We start from the raw sequence: 21451 nt of genomic DNA on the forward strand, positions 1-21451 counted from the left end.
GAGGGTTTGATAGAATTGTAATAACAAATTACGATTTCAAATTTCAATTCAAATAATCTTTGTGAAATCCTTTGACAACAATAAAAGCAACCTGACATATTAAAAATATTTATAGGATAGAAGCATGCTATATCGTTATTGATGATAGATATTTAACAAATATTGAGTTATAACATGATTATTTGAGCTGAATGAACGAACAAATTTAAGGTTAAAGCCTGTCAGGAATTCAGTAAATATTAATTCAGATACATTTTGACAATAATTACATCCTTTATCAGGAGGATCTTCATTTTATCATTTCCATTTTTAACATAATGTGAAGGAATTTTTAATTTTGAGAAGAAAATGAGCGGAAAGCGAATTTTTAACAGCAAATAATTTTGTGTAGGTCATTATAAGAAATTGAAAAACTATTTCAAGTCGAATGAATAAATATTAAAAAATCCGGTAGAACCTAGATTTGAACCAATACCTTATAAATTTTATATCACATCGTCACTTTTTTTATTAGCAAATTTTATCTGATGTTTCAAGGGAAGCTTCCTTTTGATGATGTTCCCGTTCAACCTCAGAATAACAAGAACATTCCACGTGGATACGAGACGTTTGTTGAATATGTCGAATATTTAGCGACATCTCCACAGATTGATCCTGGATTTTGTTCTGATCACATTACACAATTCTTAATCACACCAAAAGTCAAAGATGAATATAAGAAGCGTGTTCTCTTTGCTCTTAGCAGCATAGATCTTCCAGATAGCTTTTGGTCTCCACTTTTTGCCCAATTCAAGACTCAGCTTTCACCAAAATGGAAATTTGCCGAAGAATTCCTCCTTTGCATCAGCACAGCACCAACAAGTTCTATTTTACAAGAGTTTAACACTTTTAATTTTATCAATCAATTCCTTGACGATCAAAACGTCGAAATTCGTTTTTCAGCCTTCTCCACACTCTACAAATTCCGAGATAACATTGTTATTACTGATAAAATGGTTCAATCCATTCTAGACAACCTTACTATGAAAAGTCCGAAGCTTGTGTTCCTATCTGTTAACTGGATCATGTTCTTGATCTCTGTTGACTATCCCCGCATCCAGGAAATCTTAGCTCCTTACAAAGATCAAATATTTGATATTCTTCCTGTTTTAGGACATTTAATCAACCAGAAGCAGGTCGAATTCATCCTTAACTTCACGCAGCCAACAATCAGCCAGCAAATCGCCCCTGTTACCCACTCTTCCATCTCAACTGCTTGTTATATTTTATCATCTCTACCATTGGCCAACGATTTCCCATCGATATCGAATCTCCCACTCAATGTTGTACTCCCTCTTTACATTGACATCATCAAAAACACATTTTCTAATGGTCTTCGCCTTGAATTATACACAGCTTACTTAAAGATCCTTATTCAAGCAGAAGCACCTGCACAAGACAAGATATTCTTCGAAACAATCAGCGATATGCTATTACAGGAGCAAGGACAAACAGAATTCAAGTTAGTTGCTTTATATGCAACAGTTGCTCGCATGTACAGCCTTCTTCCTAACATTATGGATAAGGCTTCAGGTCCTGGCGTCAATCCGAACTACTTCTCAAAGCTTGTTGCCGTTTCTTGCATCATTGGCATCAAAGATAACACAAATCATATCAGAGACATCAAGAAATTACTTACATGGACCAGGAAAGATGCTTCCTGGTACGTAGCTACCGGTGCAGCCTTTCTTTACTTATTTAATTGCAATATGTACACAGTTGACTCATTACAAGAGCTTATTGATATCTCGATATCCATTACAGATGACAGAGTTCGTGCCATGTTACTTATTTACCTCTCATACTTTGCTCCTGTGAATTTCAAATCAAATCTTGTTGTTCAGATGAAGAATCTCCTCTTCCCGCACTTATTTACCAAATATCCCGACGTCATAGACTTCAAGAACATCAAGATTCATGAGAAATTGCCACTTCTTCTCAGAGTCGGATTAACTCGCTGCATTGGAGCCCTCGCTCAGCCAGATGAGCTCGAGGACATCGATGAAGAGATGAAGGCCCCTCTGATTTCATCATTTAAAGCTGGGCCATTGACCGGCGAAGAACTTCTTGTAGATCCATTTTTCCTTTGTACGTCGAAAGACATCGGATACCTTTCCAACGGTATCTCCGATATCAACAAGCTACAGTCTTTCAGCGTATCAAGGCCTTATACAAGAGTTTCTCCAACATCCCACGCATTGAACGTAGAAGTCGCTTCCCAGATCACAGCGAAGAACAAATCGATAGCTCTCGATGTAAGACTGAGCGTCCAGCAGCTCACAACCTCTCTAAAAGTGTATTTCGACATTCCATCGAATTTCACTCCGAATCAGATTTCTCCTTGGGTCATTGCCGACCTTAACGCTGGCTCTAAGATCAACCATACGATCACTTTTACGTCAAACAAGATGACAAACCCCAATATTGGAATAAGAGTTGAACAAGATGGACAAGAAGTCTTGAATATCAAACTCTGCGTACCAATAATCGATATGTTCTACAAGATAGACCACGACGATGAAGTAGCTAAGCATATCTGGGGTAAATTGCCTTGCCAAGGAAATGCTGACGGATTAAAGGACGGAATGTGGGTCTGCTGGAATGGATGCGTCGGAATAAAGAATGGTATCGCTAGATCTGATGTTCCTGCATTCTTAAAGATGCTTCCTTCTTCAAGTCAAACTGTTTCAATTATTGAATAAAATTTTATTTAAAAAAAGTTATTTATCTTTATATGTAACTAATTGTAGTCGTTTTTCACTGTAAATATCTTGCTTTTTCTCTTGAAATTTGAAAATATCTCAATTTGAATTCACTCAAAATGCATAATTTTCATAATAAAACTAATTTCTGTAACATGATTATTCAATGTTAATAAGAATTTAAAACTATATATGTAAATATTGAATCATTCTCTATGAATGTCTAACTTAAATCCATAACAAAATGATATTATCTGAAAAATCAGGAGAAAATGCGAAATAAGAGGTAGATGATTAAATTATTCTCTTAATTTATGATCAAATTGAATTTTTTTCTTTATATTCTAAATTAGAGCGACCAATAATAATTTCAAACAATATAAATAAGTTTATATTTACAATAAACGATAACAAAACAAACAAAAATAGTTTAGATTCTAAGAAAAAATTAATTCTTACAGAAAGTAGGTGTAGAAGGATTAGGGTATGTAACAGAAAATTCTTCTGGTGTCTGTTGGATAAGATCCAATGCCAATTTCATATTAACTTTGTGCATATGAAGAGAAACAGCAGAATGTGCAGGACATGGAGTTAATTTTGCAGCACCGTTGTATAGTTGATAATATGGAGGACATTGTCCAACTTTGTAGTATTCTTTTTTGAAAATAATATCATTTTCTGTATTTGGCCACGTTGTAATGAAATATTTCGAGATATATTTGGTAACATCGAGTCCAAAGACATCCCTCATGAATGGAGCTAAGCCAACATCATCGGCGATTTGATGACAGTAATAATTGAATCTTCCTGCGTTTTCGTGGAATTTTTTAACTGCATAATTTGAAAACAAGTAACCAGCTCCACCATGAGGATATAATTGATAGCCATACTCATGTACATTATATGCAAATCCGAATTCTTTCATAGGATCAAGTTGACTTTCAAGGTTTTTCATCGTTTCGACGAGACCAGACATATTAACAAATGTATCATGAATGCCTCTGAAGTACCATCTCGCTTCTCCATGTTTCTCGACGAAATGTTTCCATGTATAAGGGGCTCTGATGCAAAATTGACGATCATCAAAGCGAGCGTTTGGATTAACACCAGGAACGAGGGCAGGAATGCCAGTAATATTGACAGGACCGTCACTGACGTAATCAACTGTTGCATTTAGATCTTTATATGGAAGTTGCCACTCCCAGAATTTACCTCTGAGATCTTCATCTGGTGGAATTTTATGTGATGCACCAACAATAACATAAAAAGCAACTGACGTGTTGTAATAAACGTTTTGTCGTTTAGCAGTTAAAGGCTTACTGTTAAAACGGAAGTAAACAGCTGACGCCGAAGTAAGAAATGTTGATACTACGATCATTGTTGCAAGAAAATAAGATCTAGATCTACCTTCCGGAATCATTTTGTCACTTTTATTTTTTATTTGAATCCTGGAAGAAATTATCTAATATTTTAATTCACGACATGCTTGAGTCTATCGACAGGACAATAATTTATCGTTTAAAAATTTGTCCCTTTCCTCTAATATATCATTTTTGACTTTTGCAACTTTAAGTACAGCTTTGCCTTTATTATTTTGCATGAAAATTAACTCCAATGGATGACCATATTAGCTCTAATAGAGAGGGGATTCTTTCAGATTTGGCTGCCTGTAACTATGATGTGGAAATATTAGGTTATGAAGAGTTAGAAATGTTTACTAAAGTTTGTAAAAAAAGAGAAAGTTTATTAACTTTAGAAATACTTTTATTGATAATTGCAAATTCTGCTTGGCAATTACCAGTTGAAAAATGAATCAATTTGTTAGTAAATAGTTCTCTTGTATTAGTAGGTACTACAGTATTATATTTAAATGTTGATGAAATCGAATTGTCAATGTAACAACTATCAACTGTTGTTTGTTCATTTGGATCATAATAGTTATATATCAAATATGAACCTTGAGGAACAGTGTTGTTAATAAAAGAACAACTTTTTACAGTAAGAGAATTCCTCCAATGGTAAATAATTCCACTTCCTGATTTTGATATGGTATTATTTATAATATTACATGAATCAATCAAAGAGTTATACCAAAAATCTAGAATATTAGTATCTGGTGCTAAATTATTAACAACAGTTGTATAGTTATATTTTGTTGTGTAATTAACATTAGGACTTTTTAAAAAACCAGCAGGTGACCACTGAGTTTTGCTTGATGAGAAATTTGTTGATGAAACTACGATATTACCATCTTCTGCTTCAATAGAACTACCAACACTTTCTTTTCCTACATCGAAAAGGGAACTTTCAATAAAAAAGTTTAAGTTATCTCTGTCAACATATGTATATGAAAATTGGCCATAACCTTTGCTTTGGCATTTTGTACAACAGAATTTTCGTTGAACAATCGAACTATTACTGCCAATTTTGTAGTAAATGCAACTTCCGCTTTTTGTTGAATTGTATTTACTAAAAGAACACCGATTATGTAGAAACAAAGTATTTATAATTGGATCAAAGTTGATAACTCGGTCTTTATCATCAAAAAAACTGCACTCATCTAAGTAATATTGACCTTTGCCTGCTGGTAGATTACAGTTTTGGCAACGTTGAGTCTGAGCTCCTACAAATTCGCTCGCAAAGTAATAATCCCATGAAAAGTCATCTTCATTCGAAATTTATAAAAATTGACAAAAACCGTTTTCTTGAAGAACAACATCAGAAAGAAAAACAATTTATCAAGGATCGTAAGAGGTGAAAAGTGGCGCACACACATTTACCTTGAGTAAACATTAAAAGTAAGAGGCATTTGAAAAAGAAAATTCAAGATAAGTTTATCAATAACAAAATAAATATTTATTTCCTGTCGTAGTCTGTGTTCTTCATTAGCCACATCTTGCCAATTAACCGAAGAGCTTTCTTGTGTTCTGGATCGTCACTAATAATAGATGATTCTTGTCGAAGTGGAGAAACAGGAGATGTTCGTAAAACGGAAACAGATGAAATGGTTTCATTTTGATTTCGAAGTTCTGCATGAGTTCGTTCTAATTCAGACAATTTAACAATGTTAGTTTTAGAATCTTTAATAAGTTGCATGTTATGTTTACGTTCTTCTTCAAGTTCTTTAAGACTACTATCAAGACTCGTCTTCAATGTTGAAACCTCAATTTGCATTTCTTTCTTCTCTTGCAAATGTTGTTTCTTAAGTTGTGAAAGCTTTTGTGTCAATGTGTTGATTGTTTCATTAAGTGTCTGAATCTCATGTGACATTTTAGATGTGTTTGTAACTGTATCTAAATATCGTTGCTCAATATCAGTTTTATCTTCTTCTGATTTCTTAATAAGTTTGTTTTCTTCTTCAAGTTCTTTCGTCTTCTTAGTCAACTTAGAGATTTGTGTGATGTATTCTTTCTCGCGTTGTTCTAAAACAGAAATAGATTGAAGTTGTTTCTTAAGTTCGTTGTTCTGTTCAGTAAGTTTCTGGTTCTCTTTGTCAAACATCAATACTTTACGACGTAAATCAGAAACTTCACTCAGTGTCTTTTCGCTTGATTTAACTTCGGGAACTTGTGTCTTCTTAATGATATCTTTGATGTCGTTCTTAGCTTTCTCTTTGATGTAATTAACTTTGTTTTGAAGTTCATCGTTTTCTTGACGAAGACGTTCAATTTGTTCTTGTTTCTGTTTAAGTTGAATCTTCATTTGGTTGAATTCACGCTGTGGTGATGAAAGTGAAATCTTTGTTTGTAACTCGTTGACAACTTGTTTAAGTTGTGCAATAGTTTCTTGATCTTCTTTACGCATGTCTTCGAGTTCTTTCTCAAGTGTTTCTTTCTGCATACAACAAACACTAAGTTGTGATTGAAGTGATTTAATAGTTTTATCTGATGAATTTGAGTTCTTGATTTGGTCAAGTGCACTTTGAACTGTTTCGTCGTTCTTCTTAATGATGTCGATCTCTTTCTTCTTGATGTCAAGATCTGATTTAAGATGTTCGTTTTCTGTTCGCAATGACGATGTCAAAATGGATAAATCTGATATTTTGTCGTCTTTCATCTGCATTTCTCGTTTCAGTTTATCGTTTTCTTTACTGAGAACTGACAGATTCGTTTTAATTTGGGAAATATTATCATTTTCACTTTCTTTCTCTTTTTCTTTCTCTTTGAGTTGTTTCCTTAATGAAGAAATAAGTTTTTCGTCTTCTTCGCTTCCGTCTTTCAATGTTTTGTTGTCTTCTTCAAGTTTACAAGTTAATTGTCGAAGTGTTGAAATTTCATTGTTAAGTTTTGTAACTTCTTCTTGCAAATCTAAAATACTCTCACCTTCGTTTTGAAACAGATCATTTTCTTTCTCAAGTTCTTCGATCTTATCTTCAAGTTCTTTGATCTTTGTTGATGATTCTGTTTCTGATGTATCAGCTTTATTTTCTTTTTCTTTTTCTAATTCTTCGATTTGCTTTCTAAGTTTTTCAATAGTTTCTTGATATTCTTGAACTTGATTTTCTAATTCTGAAATCTTATTTTCATTTTCATCATTGTTTAATGAATTGTTTTGGAGTTCTTCAATTTTATGTTCCAATTCAGAAATCTTATTTTGATTTATATTGTTTTGTTCTAATTTTTCTTCTTCTAAGTCTTCAATCTTGCTTTCAAGAAGTTTAATCTTTTCTTCATTGTTTTGTAATGATTCAAGTTGACTTTCAATCTTAGATTCTAATTCATGTTGTGTATCTTTCAACTGTTTGATTTCTTCGTCTTTGTTTTCAAGTGACTTTTCATTTCTATGATTTTGTTCGTTCGTCTTATTTATTAAATCATCATAAAGATTTTGTAAATCAAAATTCTTCTTCTGCAAATCTTGTAAATTCTTTGTCATTTCACTGTTCTTAGATTGGTAATCATTAACAATGTTTTGCAAATTAAGTTTATCATTCTCAAGTTTTTCAAGATTAATTGTTAATTTTTGTTTTTCAATTGACATTTGATGGATTTGATTTTCTAATTCTGATTTAGCTGTTTTAGTTTTCTCAAGTTCTTGTTGCTTTTCTTCGTCGAATTTCTTGATCATTTCGCTTTTGTCTGGTTTGTTAAGTGAACTTAACAATGATTCGAAATCTTTCTTGATTTTATTATTTTCTGTTTCAACAACATCTTTTTGTTTTTGAAGGAATTCGTTGTTGAGTTGAAGTTTGTTCATTTCTTCGTTTAATTGTGATTTTTCTTCTTCTAATTGTTTGATTTGTTTGTTCTTGTTGTCGATATCTTCTTCAATTCGTTTGACTTCATCTTCAAAATCATTTGTCAATGTTTCTTTTTCATTATTACCATCTGATAAATCTTTCTCTATTTTTTCAATTTTTGCATTCAATTTTTCTTTTTCTTCTTCGAATTCTTTATCTTGTTTAGAAAGTTTTTCTTTCATTTCTTCATTTTGTTTTGATAATTCTTCGTTTTCTTCTTGTGATGATTTTTCTTTCTCTTGCAATTCTTCGATTTGTTTTGATAGTTTTTCGTTTTCTGTTTCTAAAACAGATTTCTCGTTTTGTAAATTAGAAATTTCTTCTTCAAGTTTATGAATTTCTTCATTCATTGAATCTTGAAGTGAAATCTTTTCATTTTCTAAGGTTTCAATCTTTTCTTTAAGAGAATTAATTTCCTTCTGTTTATCATCTTTCCTGGATTCGATTTCTTCTTGTAAGTCATTAACTTCTGATTGAAGTGAAGAAATGATGTCATCTTTTGTTACTTTTTCACTTGACAAATTATTTACTTGGTTCTGAAGTTTTTCAAGTTTCTCGTTTAATTCAGATATTTCTTTATCTTTTTCATTCTCAATTTCAAGATTTTCTTCTTGCAACTTCTTGATTAAATCATTTTCACCTTCAGCTTTTTGTAAATCTGTCACTTTTTGATTGACTTCACTCTTCAATTTTTCATTTTCATTCTTCAAATCTTCAACGATTTTTTGAAGTTCAGAAATCTTCTCATTGTCATTTGTTTCTTTTTGGTTTTGAATCAATTCATTTTCTTTCTTGAGATCTTCAATGATTTTTTGAAGTTCTGACACTTTTTCATCGTCATATGTCACTTTTTGAGCATCAATATTTTTAAGATTTTCATTTTCTTGTTTGAGTTTTTGAAGTTCTGATTCTTTTTCTTCGTTCTCTTCTTTGAGTTTTTGATTTTCTTTTTGTAAATTATCAAGTTTTTGTAAAACGTCAGAATTCTCATTTTCTTTTTGTTTTGACAAATCTTCAATTTGTTTCTTAAGATCCGACACTTTTTGTTCGTTATTCTTTTCATTTTCTTCAATGATTTTATCTTTTTCTTTGAGATCGTCGTTCAATTTCTTCAATTCTTTCTTGACTTCTTCGTCTGTCAAATTGTCAAATTGAGAAACATTTTCTAACGGCTTTTTATCCATAATTATTTTGATGAGATCTTCTTCGAACTCATTCCACAATTCATATGAATTTGACTTCATTTCTGTTAGCGCATTGTATACTTTTTCTTCTCCGATTAAAAGTAAACAAATGTTTTCAATAATTTTGTCTTCACAGTCTTTGTACATCAAAAGTGAAGTGAACAAAAGTGAGATGAGATGCTTGACATCACCTCTTGTTTGTTCTTCAGTGAACAGCAAGAGGAGCTTGAAGAACAACTGTCTATTCTCAGCAATGAATTTGTTTGCAGCTTCTTTATTTTGGTTGACATAAGAAATTGCAAAACGAATTGCAGGGGGAATAGCGTTCTTAATCAGGGGATATGACAAATCTAACAAATAGAGCCAGAACTCTTTGATATCGGGGTTGCACAAAACAGAGATTGTTGCAATGTCAAAAAGAGATGGGCTTTGATTTTTCTGGAAAAATTGTTCGATTGTTTTTGAACAAATTTGGGATGATGAAGTTACATTTGAGAAAAATTCAATAAAGAAGGTATTGAACAGTTCTCTTGATGATGTATCTGATAAATAAATAGAAATAAATGACTCTAAATGTCCAGAAAGCTTTGAACAACATTCTTCGTTGCCTTGTATAAGCAAAGAAAGCAAATCTAAGTTGTTTGCCCTTTGGTTATTGACTGATACATGCTTGGCACATGCTTCTATGATGCCAGATGGTGGAACTGAGTTTCGTAAGGTTGGAGCATTTGATGATGAAAAGATTTCTGTAAGTAAATCGTAAGCAGTTGCTTGTGGGAACTCGATTAACGGTAATAACCTCTTAAGGTATCCAGATTCAACAAAAAGCTTTTGAGAAAACTCGTTTCCGTCTAAAACTGAATGAACTGCTTTCATTACGTTGGGTCTGTCTGCAGAAATAAGGGAAGAAAGGCGGTCCATGATGTTAAAACAGACAATCTGCTGGTAGTTTTCGGACTTACTGATTAAAATCGGAATAAAATTGATAAATTCTTCGACAATTTGTTCATTTTCGTCGTTTATAAATGCAAATAACTTTGTCATTTCTTCTTGATTATTTGTGAGTACGTTTTGGAAAAGGATTGGTTGTAGACTGCATAATATTGAAAGAAGTTTAATTGTAGAAAGTCTCTTTTTGAAAACTTTTGATTCGCTAGTTTCTATAAGATTGTGTAATGTCTTTGGCTGCTCCAAGAAAACTTTTGCAAATTCGGCGCGTTTTTCATTATTTTCATGAAGGAGATTACTGATAATTACGAACAAATTTGATATTAAATCATCATTTTTCTCGTATTTGACTAAAATATCTACTATAGAAGGAATAGCTCTGCTTCCTATCTCGTTTGGATATTTTATACTCAAATCTTTCAGATTTCGGAGGACATTTTCGACTTCTTCGCCTTTAACAAGCAAATCAACTTGACTAACAACAAATTCCTGCTCTGTTAGTTCTGGAGAAGCAAAAAATACTCTTCTAATAAAAGCCATAAAAAATAAATAAAAAACAGTCATATTTTCAAAAGGAAGAGGTTCAAGTCCAGATTATTGTTGTTTTATCTATAAATCCCAAATAGAATCAGCAAATACAGTATCTTATGGAGTTTCATTTTATCACGCTTATTTTGCTTCAACTCTCTCATCATTGTTTAATTTTTGACTCAAATTTGATGATGTCCTTTATTTGTAAACGAAGTACACATAAGAAATCAATCCAACAATCAAGTTATTCATTAAAATAAACGGTAACGCATAACAATTTTGCAGAAAGTCTCAAAAAAGTTGTTGAAAATATTCCACTTTTTTTGTCAATTTTTTTTTCCAAAAAATGAATTATGATGATGAAATTCAGTATTTTGGTGATATTTTGGAGAAATTCAAAGACACAACTGTTTATATTCTCAAAAATTCTTGTGTTAAAGACCCAATCAAATCAAAATATCTCACAGAAATCGGAGTTTACATTGATTTCATAACAAAAAACTATCGTAACAATGAAGAACGAGATTTTAATTATACATGCATGACACACAATCTCTCAGATCTTATTTGCCGCATCTATTTAAGTTTTAAAAATAATCCAAACCAAAAAACTGATACATCAGAGATTGAAGATACAATCTTAAATTTCTTTGTCATAATTGGCGAGGATATTGATCTTAATGACTGGTGATTGCTTGAATCAAAACAATTTTTTTTCTTTTTTCTTCAATTAAGTTCAAAACAACATAAGATATTCATTACCAATACAAAAGATACAGTTATAGTCTGAAAAAAACATTATAGATCTAGAAAATTATTTTTATTAAGAAAAAAAATTTACTAAGGATGCAAATATAATTGCCATGATCAGCACCATTCAGTTCCACGGAAATAACAAGGCATTGGACATTCTGGAATCAAAATCATCCCAACAATTCCAGTTAAAGTAGCAGGGATAATGAAAAGAAATCCAAGGAAGAGGAAAAATGCCTTCCAATGAGTACTTATTGATGTTTCAGAACTCATTGACAAAGCAATTGTTGCAATACCGATAATGAAAGGCAAGAATGAAACAACTAAGAGGAAAAGACCTTCATTATGATTTGCTGCATGGTTTTTGCCTGGAGCAATTAATTCTACAGATTTTCCATGGGTTATTCCACATTGCGCTATTGTACCTTCACGGAAAAGCAGTTGGTCATAGCTAACATAATAAGCTTTGTTGGGAATTTCTGGATAAGTCGCAAGAAATTCTTTGCATATTTGACTAATCGGCTTTCCAGAGGAAATTGAGAGTGAACCATGCTTAGAAATGATCTGTTCTGGGTTCTCCGGATCAGGATAAACACATTTAACTAGAACTGATATTTTGCTTGCATTTGTTTTAAAATTTAAGTCTTTTACATAGTCTAAGTTTTCTTGATAGACATAGCTTCGCAGAGCAAATGACTCTGACTCTGCTGAACCATTGTTTTCATACTCCATTCTAAAATTTGAAAAAGAAAATTAATTTTTTGCAACGATAAATTGGAATTTATTTTAAATAGAGCCTTTGGTTAGTATTGTATTAAGAAAATTTCTTGAAAATCTGTCATGAGTTATTTTCCAAAATTATTTGAATGATATTCAATTTATATCTGATTGATATCTATTTTCTAAGACATATCTATAATTTTGTATGTCGATTGGGGAAAAATATTCAAATTTCAAAGAATTCTTTTTGTAATTCTTCGTAAATGCAAATAATCAGCAAGTTTCAAGTAAATAAAAACTAGGTGAATATGAATTTATACTATTTTCTATTATATTACGATTACATATTCTTGAATAATTTCACAACTGACTTATTTTCAACTTTCTGATTCTGAAATTTCACATATATCTTATCCTAGAGAAATATTGAAAAATCATATTATAAAAATATAACATTTACGAACAATTAGAAAGAAAATAATTAATTTGACTCTTGTTCAATAATATTAAGCAATTCGGCAGATAATTGACGAACTTCACGGGAAACTGATGTTGTCATAAGCTGTAGTTTATTTTTGATTTCACTATTTCCTTGAAAATGTATCTTGTCGTGCAAATAAAGAAGAGATTGAAGAAATACTATATTAAACTCATCAGAAACATTCAACGCAATTGATTTACAGAGGAAATCCGCGTCTTTTGATGAATTCGAATTTTCTGAAATAAAAATAGCGAATTGCTTACCGATATCATTTGTAGGCAGTATAGTTATAGTGTGAATATCATCAAGGAACTGCTTTTTTGAGTCTTCACTCATGTTTTTAAGTGATTTTGCAACAAATTCTTTTGCCCAGTTTTCTTGAACGGAAGCAATAGAATAAATCAATTCAAATAGCGATATGCCATCAATTGGGAATAAAAGAGTTACTGTTTCTATGAAATTTAGGTCATTTTCTTTGATTGCAGTGGCAATTGATTCAAAAACAGTCTTTTTGAATGTCTTATCGACCATTCCAGAAAGAATCAGACCAAGTGATCTGATTTTATGGGACTTTGACTGAAAGAAAAACTGATAAATTAGTTCATGTTTCGTATTTCTTGGAGCCGTAACAATCAGGGCCTTCGTATACAAAATTATATCACTCTCTGTTTCCAATTTCAATATGTGATTTGTCAATTTTTTGCTGATAAATTTTCTTAAAATATGATTTTGAGGTAAATGACATGCTAGTAGTGATGCTGCGTAGCAAAACTTACGATCTGAGCTTCGAGCTTCTATCATTGGTAGAAAACTGTCAATAATTGAATGCTTTTCGCAAAAAGCAAGGTATTCGCAAATTTTCGAAAACAAAAGATAGTCACAATCCCACATAGCTGGTATTAGGAGTAAAATCAACTCGTAGCTATAATCTTTTCTAATTTTGATGATTTCTGAAAAAGATTGAAAAATTAAATACATATATTGCTTATCAAGCATGCACATTGATACAGATTTACTGTATGAATTAAAGGCAATATCATATTTCAATGCAGCTTTTGAAATTAATGTGAATGATAATTTTCGGATGTATGGATCAGCTGTTTCCATGAGATTCATAATGTCACTTTCTATCATCAAATATAATTCTTCTGTAAGTAAGTCTGTAAGAGTTCGAATCATATGAGGTCTTGTGAATTCGTTGTTTAATAATACTTTGATTTGATTAGGATACTTGTTTAAACATGAATTTGAATGGTTTGATGCAATTGATAAAGCTCTAAGTGCTAGTATTACCAGATTAATATTTTCTGAAAATAAAAGATCAACTAAATCCGGTAACAAATAGGAGCAATCATATCCATTCATTGAGCTACAAATAATGTTAATAATACCATTACTTATAGCTTCAGGGTCTTTAGTCTGAATATTCATTCTGAAATCAGTATTTAACATTGATGAACTATTGTAGTAATTTATTTTCTTATGCAAAAATATATTATAATTTCCAGTGATTTTAGTCAATTTTAATGTTTTAATACAAAAAAATTGAATGATTATTAGCTGTTAGTCTTATAATAGTAAATCTCATTAAAAGTAAGGATCTAGTTTGGAGAAATAACAGCCGGGATCTCCAAATTCCAAAATATTAGCTTCTCCAATTTCGTAATTTTATAATACAATTTTTATTTACAAAACAAGAAAATTTATTTATTAATCGGTGATAAAGCCTCATGAATTGCCTCGTAAACGTCAAATATTTTTTAGCACTCGAGTGCGATCTCAGGTAATCCATATATGATTTAAGTAATTCCTTTTTAATATTCGGTGTATTAACAATTCCAGCAAGAATTTCTTCTTCAGAATATCCATTCTCTAGACATTTTTTATGAACAGATAAAACTCCAGCGTAAAATGATGTTAATGAATATCGCTTTATAATGGTCCAAGAGAGTTTCAATAATTCATTCATTTGATCAGGTTCGATGTATTGGAATTGATTCACAAACAGATCTAAATAACTTTCGTTGATTTCACAATAAGGATTTTCCAATGCTTTGATATAGAATTCCACAGATTCAATTCTTAATTCGTAAGGCATTTTCGGAAGTGTTCTTACGAAGATACTCTTAAATTGTACAAAATGTCTTCTCTTTGTGTTTCAGAAAAAATTTCACTAGGTTTTGTAATGAAGAATTTTGAGAAAGTATCAAAGAGACATTTGTACAATTCTATATCATTGATATTGTGATCATTATAGATTTTTAATATCATATCCATTGTTAAATCTCCAAAATCAAGAACTAAATATCGTTTAAATACATCGAAACAGTCTTTGCCAAGTAATTCATCAAGTGCCATAAAGAAAAACAAGAAATTGTAGTCATTCTTATATAATTCTTCTGCTTTTGATTCCAAAACATCAACTGAGTATTTAATAAATTCTGGAGATAGTCTTTTACTGTTCAATCTTGCAATAATTCTCGCAAACTTTGATCCATCGTAATCAATTTGAATAACATCATTAATAATATTAACAAATAATGTTGGGATATGTAAACAATCAAGCATTTTTCCAATGCAATCATCAGCATCGATATCATTAAGTAACAAAAGACCAATAATCATATCAGAATCAAAAGTAATCTCAGGAGCCAATGAATCCAAGAATTTACTCATAGCTTCTAAATCAGTGAATTGATATGCGCATGCTCTTTTAACAATTTGATGAAATACATGATCAAAATCAACAGTTGAATCTTCACATCTACAAATTCGGAACAAGTTTTCAACAATCATGTTTTCAATGTGATTTGAATTTTCTGGTTCGATATCAAAGAAATACTTGAATTTATCCAAAATAGGAGCAAACATTTTCATTCTTACTTTGGGTATATAAAGGAATTTGAGAAAATCTGTAACAGTTAAAACGAATCTTTCATAATCAGGAAAATATGAATCTTCCGAGTTAACAAGTTCATTTAAGTATTTTAAGAATTCTTTTGCTTGCCCTGATCCTAACATTCTACCAATGTAAATTGAAAACCAATTATAATATTTATAATCTTCAAATTCATCATCACAATTATATTGATAGAGATTTTGGAAAATGCCTGAAAAATTGGAAAAATCGAAATCAAAATATATCATTGAAGCAATTTCAGCAGAAACTGTGTTGTAACCACTGAAAAATAATTTTAGACACGCTTGTTGATCTTTGCGATCAAATCTACCATTGTAAGAAAGGCTTGAATATATACGGGATATTAAATTAAGACCAACTTCGTTATATTGATAATACGAAATATAATCTATAAGTTTATCTTGAAATGAGATACTATTTAAGTAAGATACGTAATCATTGCTATCACATAATTCTTGAATTAGTTCTAGAACTTCAATTCGAGAATCTATTTGATCTAATGATTGTATAATAATATCTCTGAAATTTGCATCAATTTCTACACTGGAGAAAGCATATTTAATATATATTAAGATTCTACTGCACTTTTCAGGTGATTTTGTAAATTGTGAACGTAAATATTCAATAATTGTGGGTAAAAGTTCTCCTGAAAAATTATAAAACTCTGAACGTATGATTGGATCATGAGAGCTAAAAAATTCTTCGAGAAAATCTAAAACATATTGGCTATCTTTTGTAAATAATTTTGAAAAAAAAAGGATTTGTAATCACGTTCGAAGGAGAGAGTAATCAATACTTGTAATGCTAAAAGATGAGGAGAGTTTTGAGTCCATTTATCTGAATAAACAATTTTCTTTAATTTTTCTTTATCTTCATCGAAGAAATAAAAACCGAAATTGAGTATGAGGTTATAAATAACGGATTTGGCAACAAGAAAATATGTTTCTGAAGGTGGATTTTCAATTATTGAAATTGCCGACGTTAAAGAGCTTTGAGATTTTAAAAAATCATATACTGATGTTAAAACCTCATTGAGTTTGTCTGTTTCCAATTGGATTTGTCCATTGAGAACGTCAATATAATAAGGAATGCTCTCCATTTATTTTATTTTAGGTGGCCGAACACATAAAAAGTAAACCCAAATAAAGAAAGAGCAAGTAATAAGAATGTCACAATGGTATAGATTTAATCTCCTAACGCAAGCAGCTTTATATGAAATATTCAAATTTATTGATATGTATATCTATGAATCAAAGAATAAAAAACAGGAAATATTCAGTAATTTAAACAAGTTAAATAACCTTTTAGTAGATATTTGTAAATTGGCTATTATTTATAAGTAAATAAAAAAAGTTTACCGTATCAATGATATGACTTAGAAATCACCTTCCATCATTCTTACGAATTCGGCTTGTGTGATGAATCCATCGCCATCTGTATCAAATTGGCGGATCATAGCATTCATATCATCATCTGTAAGATCTGTTTTGCCAAGTTCCATACAAACACGCTTGATTTCACGAATACCAATTCTACCTGTGTGTTCTTTATCGAAGAGTGCGAAAACCTGCTTAAATTCTTCTTCTGGTTTTCTCTCTTGTAATTTTTGACCAATAACTTCACGGAATTGCTTGAAAACAAGGTATCCAAGATTTTCTACATCTTTTTCTCTAAAGATTGCTTCTATATCTTGTTGTGTAACATTAAAGCCCATTGCACGAATACCAACATAGAGTTCTTGACGATCAATGCAGCCACTCTTATCAGCATCGAAAAGCTCGAAGACTTCAGCAATTTCGTCTTTGGCCTCTTGTGGTATAAGATGACGGCGTGACATTCTTAAGATGACTAAACGGTTGTCAGTTATTCCCCGGAAAAAAAAATTCAAAGGGAATTCCTAAGAAAAAGTGACAATTTCTTACAACGGAATATTATTCACCCTTACATATGCTAATATAGGTTATAAGATGGAATAAGCTCCATCAATAGCATTCGAATCTACGCTATAGCATTTTAATTTTCGTGAATTTTCGTGGTTCGATTTGATTTTAATCTAAATGCCTAAGAAATATAAGCTTAATATAATCTTGTACCACACAACATTGCTTTCTAATTCAATGAGCTAAAAATAGTGAATTTTGAAATTTATAATTTTCAATAAACCAAACTATGATGTAAAGAAATGATACCATCCATTGGTCAGAAACTACAAATGAGAATGAACATGAGTACAGTTAGAAATGAATTTTCAATATCGAATGAATATTTATTTTGATGACCTATTAAATTATATCCAAATGACACATTGAAGCACTCTAACTATTTAATATACAGTATTGCAGAATCAAAATTAGATTTGAGATTTCTTTATTTAAATGCTTTGAAGTAAAGGAACATCATCTTGATGTTGATGCGGAATAATTCTCCTTCGGGTACAAACAAAAAAGAATTTTTTTGTGCAAATATCGATGCAAACTTGGTTTTGAAGGCTATAATGTTTAATAAAAGTTTCACTTGGCATAGTTATTCTTTAGCTATCATTATTGTCATAGACATTTTGGAGAAGTTATGTTTTAACTTTGAATTGGCAGTTTGTCAAAATTAAAAATAGGGTAAATATAAATTTATTACTCTCAAAAATAAAATCACATTTTTAATATTTTTCAGTTTTGTATACTTTCTGTTATAGACCGAAAATAGATTTTTTCGGTTTTCTCTTCAAATAATTGAAAGAATGATACTATTATAGGTTTATTATATTATATAGCATATAATCATGCTATAGCCGAAAATTATAAGTTTTGAGAAGATTGAATATAACACAAATAAATTTGAATGTAAGTTAAATTGCTTGTTGTTTTTAATAGCTATTTAATGAGAAATCCAATATTGCAAAATTCAAATTGAATGATTGAAAGAACAGAAAAAGTCATTCTTTTCAATTTCGAATATGTTTCATTGTATTTATAATTATATGGCAAATAAGATATTTAAACTTGATTTTTGAAGGAAAATTCACAAAATTGAATAAATTCAAATAATTTTTATTCAAAAATAAACTAGTTATTTGAGTTTAATACTAATTATCTATTCAAACTACAAAGTTTGTAATTTAAAATATTTTGTGAGATCAGATTGAATTAATTCAAGGTTCTTTTCAATTAATATTAATGACCATATTACGCATTTTCGAACATTCTAAACCAAATATATAAAAATGGGAGACGAATGTTAAATTTGCTAGACATGGGGGAGTTGTCTGCAAAGTTTTAGCTCTTATCTCTAACAAAAAATTAATTTTTAAAAAAAAGACCGAATACGTTTCACAGCGAGAAAAAAATAAAAGGCAAGATAGAATTTTCTAGACATAAAGAAGTTGTTTACCGAGTTTTAGCTCTTATCTCAACAAAAAATTAATTTTAAAAAAAAGACCGAATACGTTTCACAGAGAAAAAATAAAAGGCAAGATAGAATTTTCTAGACATAAAGAAGTTGTCTACCAAGTGTCAGCTGTTACTTCTTCTCAATACTGATATAAAATAAAAAATCTTTATTATTTATTTAACCTTTATTGTTTCATTAAACTTCATTTATTTTATATTATAGTTTTATTCTTTTAGCTACTTGTAAAATAATCTAATTTTATATCATCATTTTACCGGATTATTCTTCAGTAACAATCGATTGTGTATCTAAAATAATATCATTATCCTTATTCTGTTTTTTCCAAAATTCTTTTAAATATCTTTTTTGGTTAGATTACTTTATACTTTTTACTTTTATTTTTTAATTTCAAAAAAAATTTGGTGATTGTTCTATACTGTTACAATGTGCATTATCATATTCTAATGAATTATTCATTACATACATTTAAAAAAACTTGTTAAAAATGAAATTAAAAAATTATGTTTATTATTACGCTGTGAATGTGTCAACAGCGGTCATGCCTGTATCTGTATCCATATTTGCCACAACCTTTCTGTATCTGCATTTGTGTATTTCGGTTTCAGCTGATACATTTGATTTGGCGTGTAATTTGTTCCAGTTAATGGATTAATTGGGAGATCTTCATGCGGTGTGTTATTATTGTACTCCCAAATAAAGGCAGGAATAGCCTGAATGCTTTGGCAGCGCTCCAATGTCGGCCAGAATCTCTCAATCTTCCCATTTTGGTAGGGAGAATGAGAGTCTGTATGCCGCCATTGGACGCCCCAAAGATCAAGTAGATCTTGAAAGGCGCCCCTATTTTCTGAACCGTTGTCGGTCCAGAAACAATAAGGGGCGCCAAATTCAATGAAGGCGGAAGCTGCAACGTTCGCTGTCGTCGCTGCCAGCATATCTGGTATTTGTATACACGCTAGGACTTTGCGGCTAAAATCGTCGATTATGCCATAAATATACTGGCCACGAACACCCCTAAAATAATGAACATCTGCGTGCCAGATAAGATTGGGTGAAAGCGCCCAATATCTTACTGCTGTTTCTGGCCCGGCATGCTCTAATCGCGTCTTGGTGAAATGATTTTCTTTGAAGTATCTGCGTACTTCTCTATAAGATACATCAATTTGTTGTAATTTCAAACGTTCCATTGTTTTGTTTGACCACAGGGAAAGGCCCAGTGGTCATGTATCACAGCAAGAGCTTTGATTTGGTCGTAGGGATTGACCCTACGACCTTTCTTGCCTTTAGGCAATGGGATATTCTGTAAGCTAAATTGATTTTGTAAAAAGAGTTTGAAACATCTAAATATTTGAAATCATTTGATTGAAGGGTTGGGGCGATGGGAACATGGGTGCAAGCTTCTTCCCATGTCATTTTACCTTCTTCAATCTGATTGGAAATACCAATTAGGTAAATTCGATCGACATACCCTTTGTAAGGATTCATTCTAATGAAGTACGTTAACAATCAAAATATTCTATAAGTGTCTAGTATGGAATTCAAAAGAATAAAGAAAATGGTAACGTAAATAAACGTATTATGAAATAATTTATAATTAAAATGAAAAAAAAGAAAAAATAATAAGTAAAGTGACTAGAAATGAAAATTAAAATCAGTGTAAAGTTTTATTTTTTTCTCGCTGTGAAACGTATTCGGTCTTTTTTTTAAAAATTAATTTTTTGTTAGAGATAAGAGCTAAAACTCGGTAAACAACTTCTTTATGTCTAGAAAATTCTATCTTGCCTTTTATTTTTTTCTCGCTGTGAAACGTATTCGGTCTTTTTTTTAAAAATTAATTTTTTGTTAGAGATAAGAGCTAAAACTTTGCAGACAACTCCCCCATGTCTAGCAAATTTAACATTCGTCTCCCATTTTTATATATTTGGTTTAGAATGTTCGAAAATGCGTAATATGGTCATTAATATTAATTGAAAAGAACCTTGAATTAATTCAATCTGATCTCACAAAATATTTTAAATTACAAACTTTGTAGTTTGAATAGATAATTAGTATTAAACTCAAATAACTAGTTTATTTTTGAATAAAAATTATTTGAATTTATTCAATTTTGTGAATTTTCCTTCAAAAATCAAGTTTAAATATCTTATTTGCCATATAATTATAAATACAATGAAACATATTCGAAATTGAAAAGAATGACTTTTTCTGTTCTTTCAATCATTCAATTTGAATTTTGCAATATTGGATTTCTCATTAAATAGCTATTAAAAACAACAAGCAATTTAACTTACATTCAAATTTATTTGTGTTATATTCAATCTTCTCAAAACTTATAATTTTCGGCTATAGCATGATTATATGCTATATAATATAATAAACCTATAATAGTATCATTCTTTCAATTATTTGAAGAGAAAACCGAAAAAATCTATTTTCGGTCTATAACAGTTTTGTATACTTTCTCAAATGCGATATATTTCAATTCAAATTAGTTTTTTTGAGAGAAATTTTAAAAATTCCTATTTTCCCATC

General features: G+C 30.6%; 7 protein-coding genes across 7 annotated transcripts, besides 6 other annotated features; 1 reads left to right on the forward strand and 6 right to left on the reverse strand.

Moving 5' to 3' along the window:
* Window positions 1-518: 518 nt before the first annotated feature.
* TVAGG3_0148410 (armadillo (ARM) repeat-containing protein family) lies at window positions 519-2799 on the forward strand (the record flags this gene model as incomplete). The annotated part of the gene is made up of 1 exon (XM_001304087.1): window positions 528-2741. One exon carries the CDS (start codon window positions 528-530, stop codon window positions 2739-2741), a length of 2214 nt encoding a protein of 737 aa, XP_001304088.1.
* Window positions 2800-3109: 310 nt separating this feature from the next.
* TVAGG3_0148420 (beta1,3-galactosyltransferase family) lies at window positions 3110-4155 on the reverse strand (the record flags this gene model as incomplete). The annotated part of the gene is made up of 1 exon (XM_001304086.1): window positions 3190-4119. One exon carries the CDS (start codon window positions 4117-4119, stop codon window positions 3190-3192), a length of 930 nt encoding a protein of 309 aa, XP_001304087.1.
* Window positions 4156-5549: 1394 nt separating this feature from the next.
* Window positions 5550-10880, reverse strand: TVAGG3_0148430 (Golgi vesicle docking protein family; the record flags this gene model as incomplete). Its single annotated transcript, XM_001304085.1, has 1 exon — window positions 5598-10652. One exon carries the CDS (start codon window positions 10650-10652, stop codon window positions 5598-5600), a length of 5055 nt encoding a protein of 1684 aa, XP_001304086.1.
* A 122-nt stretch (window positions 10881-11002) lies between these two features.
* Window positions 11003-12145, reverse strand: TVAGG3_0148440 (uncharacterized protein; the record flags this gene model as incomplete). Its single annotated transcript, XM_001304084.2, has 1 exon — window positions 11511-12128. One exon carries the CDS (start codon window positions 12126-12128, stop codon window positions 11511-11513), a length of 618 nt encoding a protein of 205 aa, XP_001304085.1.
* Window positions 12146-12590: 445 nt separating this feature from the next.
* TVAGG3_0148450 (armadillo (ARM) repeat-containing protein family) lies at window positions 12591-14039 on the reverse strand (the record flags this gene model as incomplete). Its single annotated transcript, XM_001304083.1, has 1 exon — window positions 12598-14028. The coding sequence occupies one exon, from the start codon at window positions 14026-14028 to the stop codon at window positions 12598-12600; it is 1431 nt and encodes a 476-aa protein (XP_001304084.1).
* A 670-nt stretch (window positions 14040-14709) lies between these two features.
* On the reverse strand, window positions 14710-15618 carry TVAGG3_0148460 (uncharacterized protein; the record flags this gene model as incomplete). The annotated part of the gene is made up of 1 exon (XM_001304082.1): window positions 14710-15618. One exon carries the CDS (start codon window positions 15616-15618, stop codon window positions 14710-14712), a length of 909 nt encoding a protein of 302 aa, XP_001304083.1.
* A 1184-nt stretch (window positions 15619-16802) lies between these two features.
* On the reverse strand, window positions 16803-17395 carry TVAGG3_0148470 (calcium ion binding; the record flags this gene model as incomplete). The annotated part of the gene is made up of 1 exon (XM_001304081.2): window positions 16893-17354. The coding sequence occupies one exon, from the start codon at window positions 17352-17354 to the stop codon at window positions 16893-16895; it is 462 nt and encodes a 153-aa protein (XP_001304082.1).
* Window positions 17396-18200: 805 nt separating this feature from the next.
* Window positions 18201-19034: a mobile genetic element.
* Window positions 18201-19034: a terminal%2Cinverted (terminal inverted repeat of Banshee-A1 transposon ID:TVAGG3_0148480).
* Window positions 19035-19140: 106 nt separating this feature from the next.
* Window positions 19141-19169: a mobile genetic element.
* Window positions 19141-19169: a terminal%2Cinverted (terminal inverted repeat of ISTv1 transposon ID:TVAGG3_0148490).
* A 1412-nt stretch (window positions 19170-20581) lies between these two features.
* Window positions 20582-21365: a mobile genetic element.
* Window positions 20582-21365: a terminal%2Cinverted (terminal inverted repeat of Banshee-A1 transposon ID:TVAGG3_0148500).
* Window positions 21366-21451: the final 86 nt, after the last annotated feature.

Source organism: Trichomonas vaginalis, chromosome IV (assembly GCF_026262505.1).
Source record: "Trichomonas vaginalis G3 chromosome IV, whole genome shotgun sequence".
Taxonomy (NCBI): Eukaryota; Parabasalia; order Trichomonadida; family Trichomonadidae; genus Trichomonas; species Trichomonas vaginalis.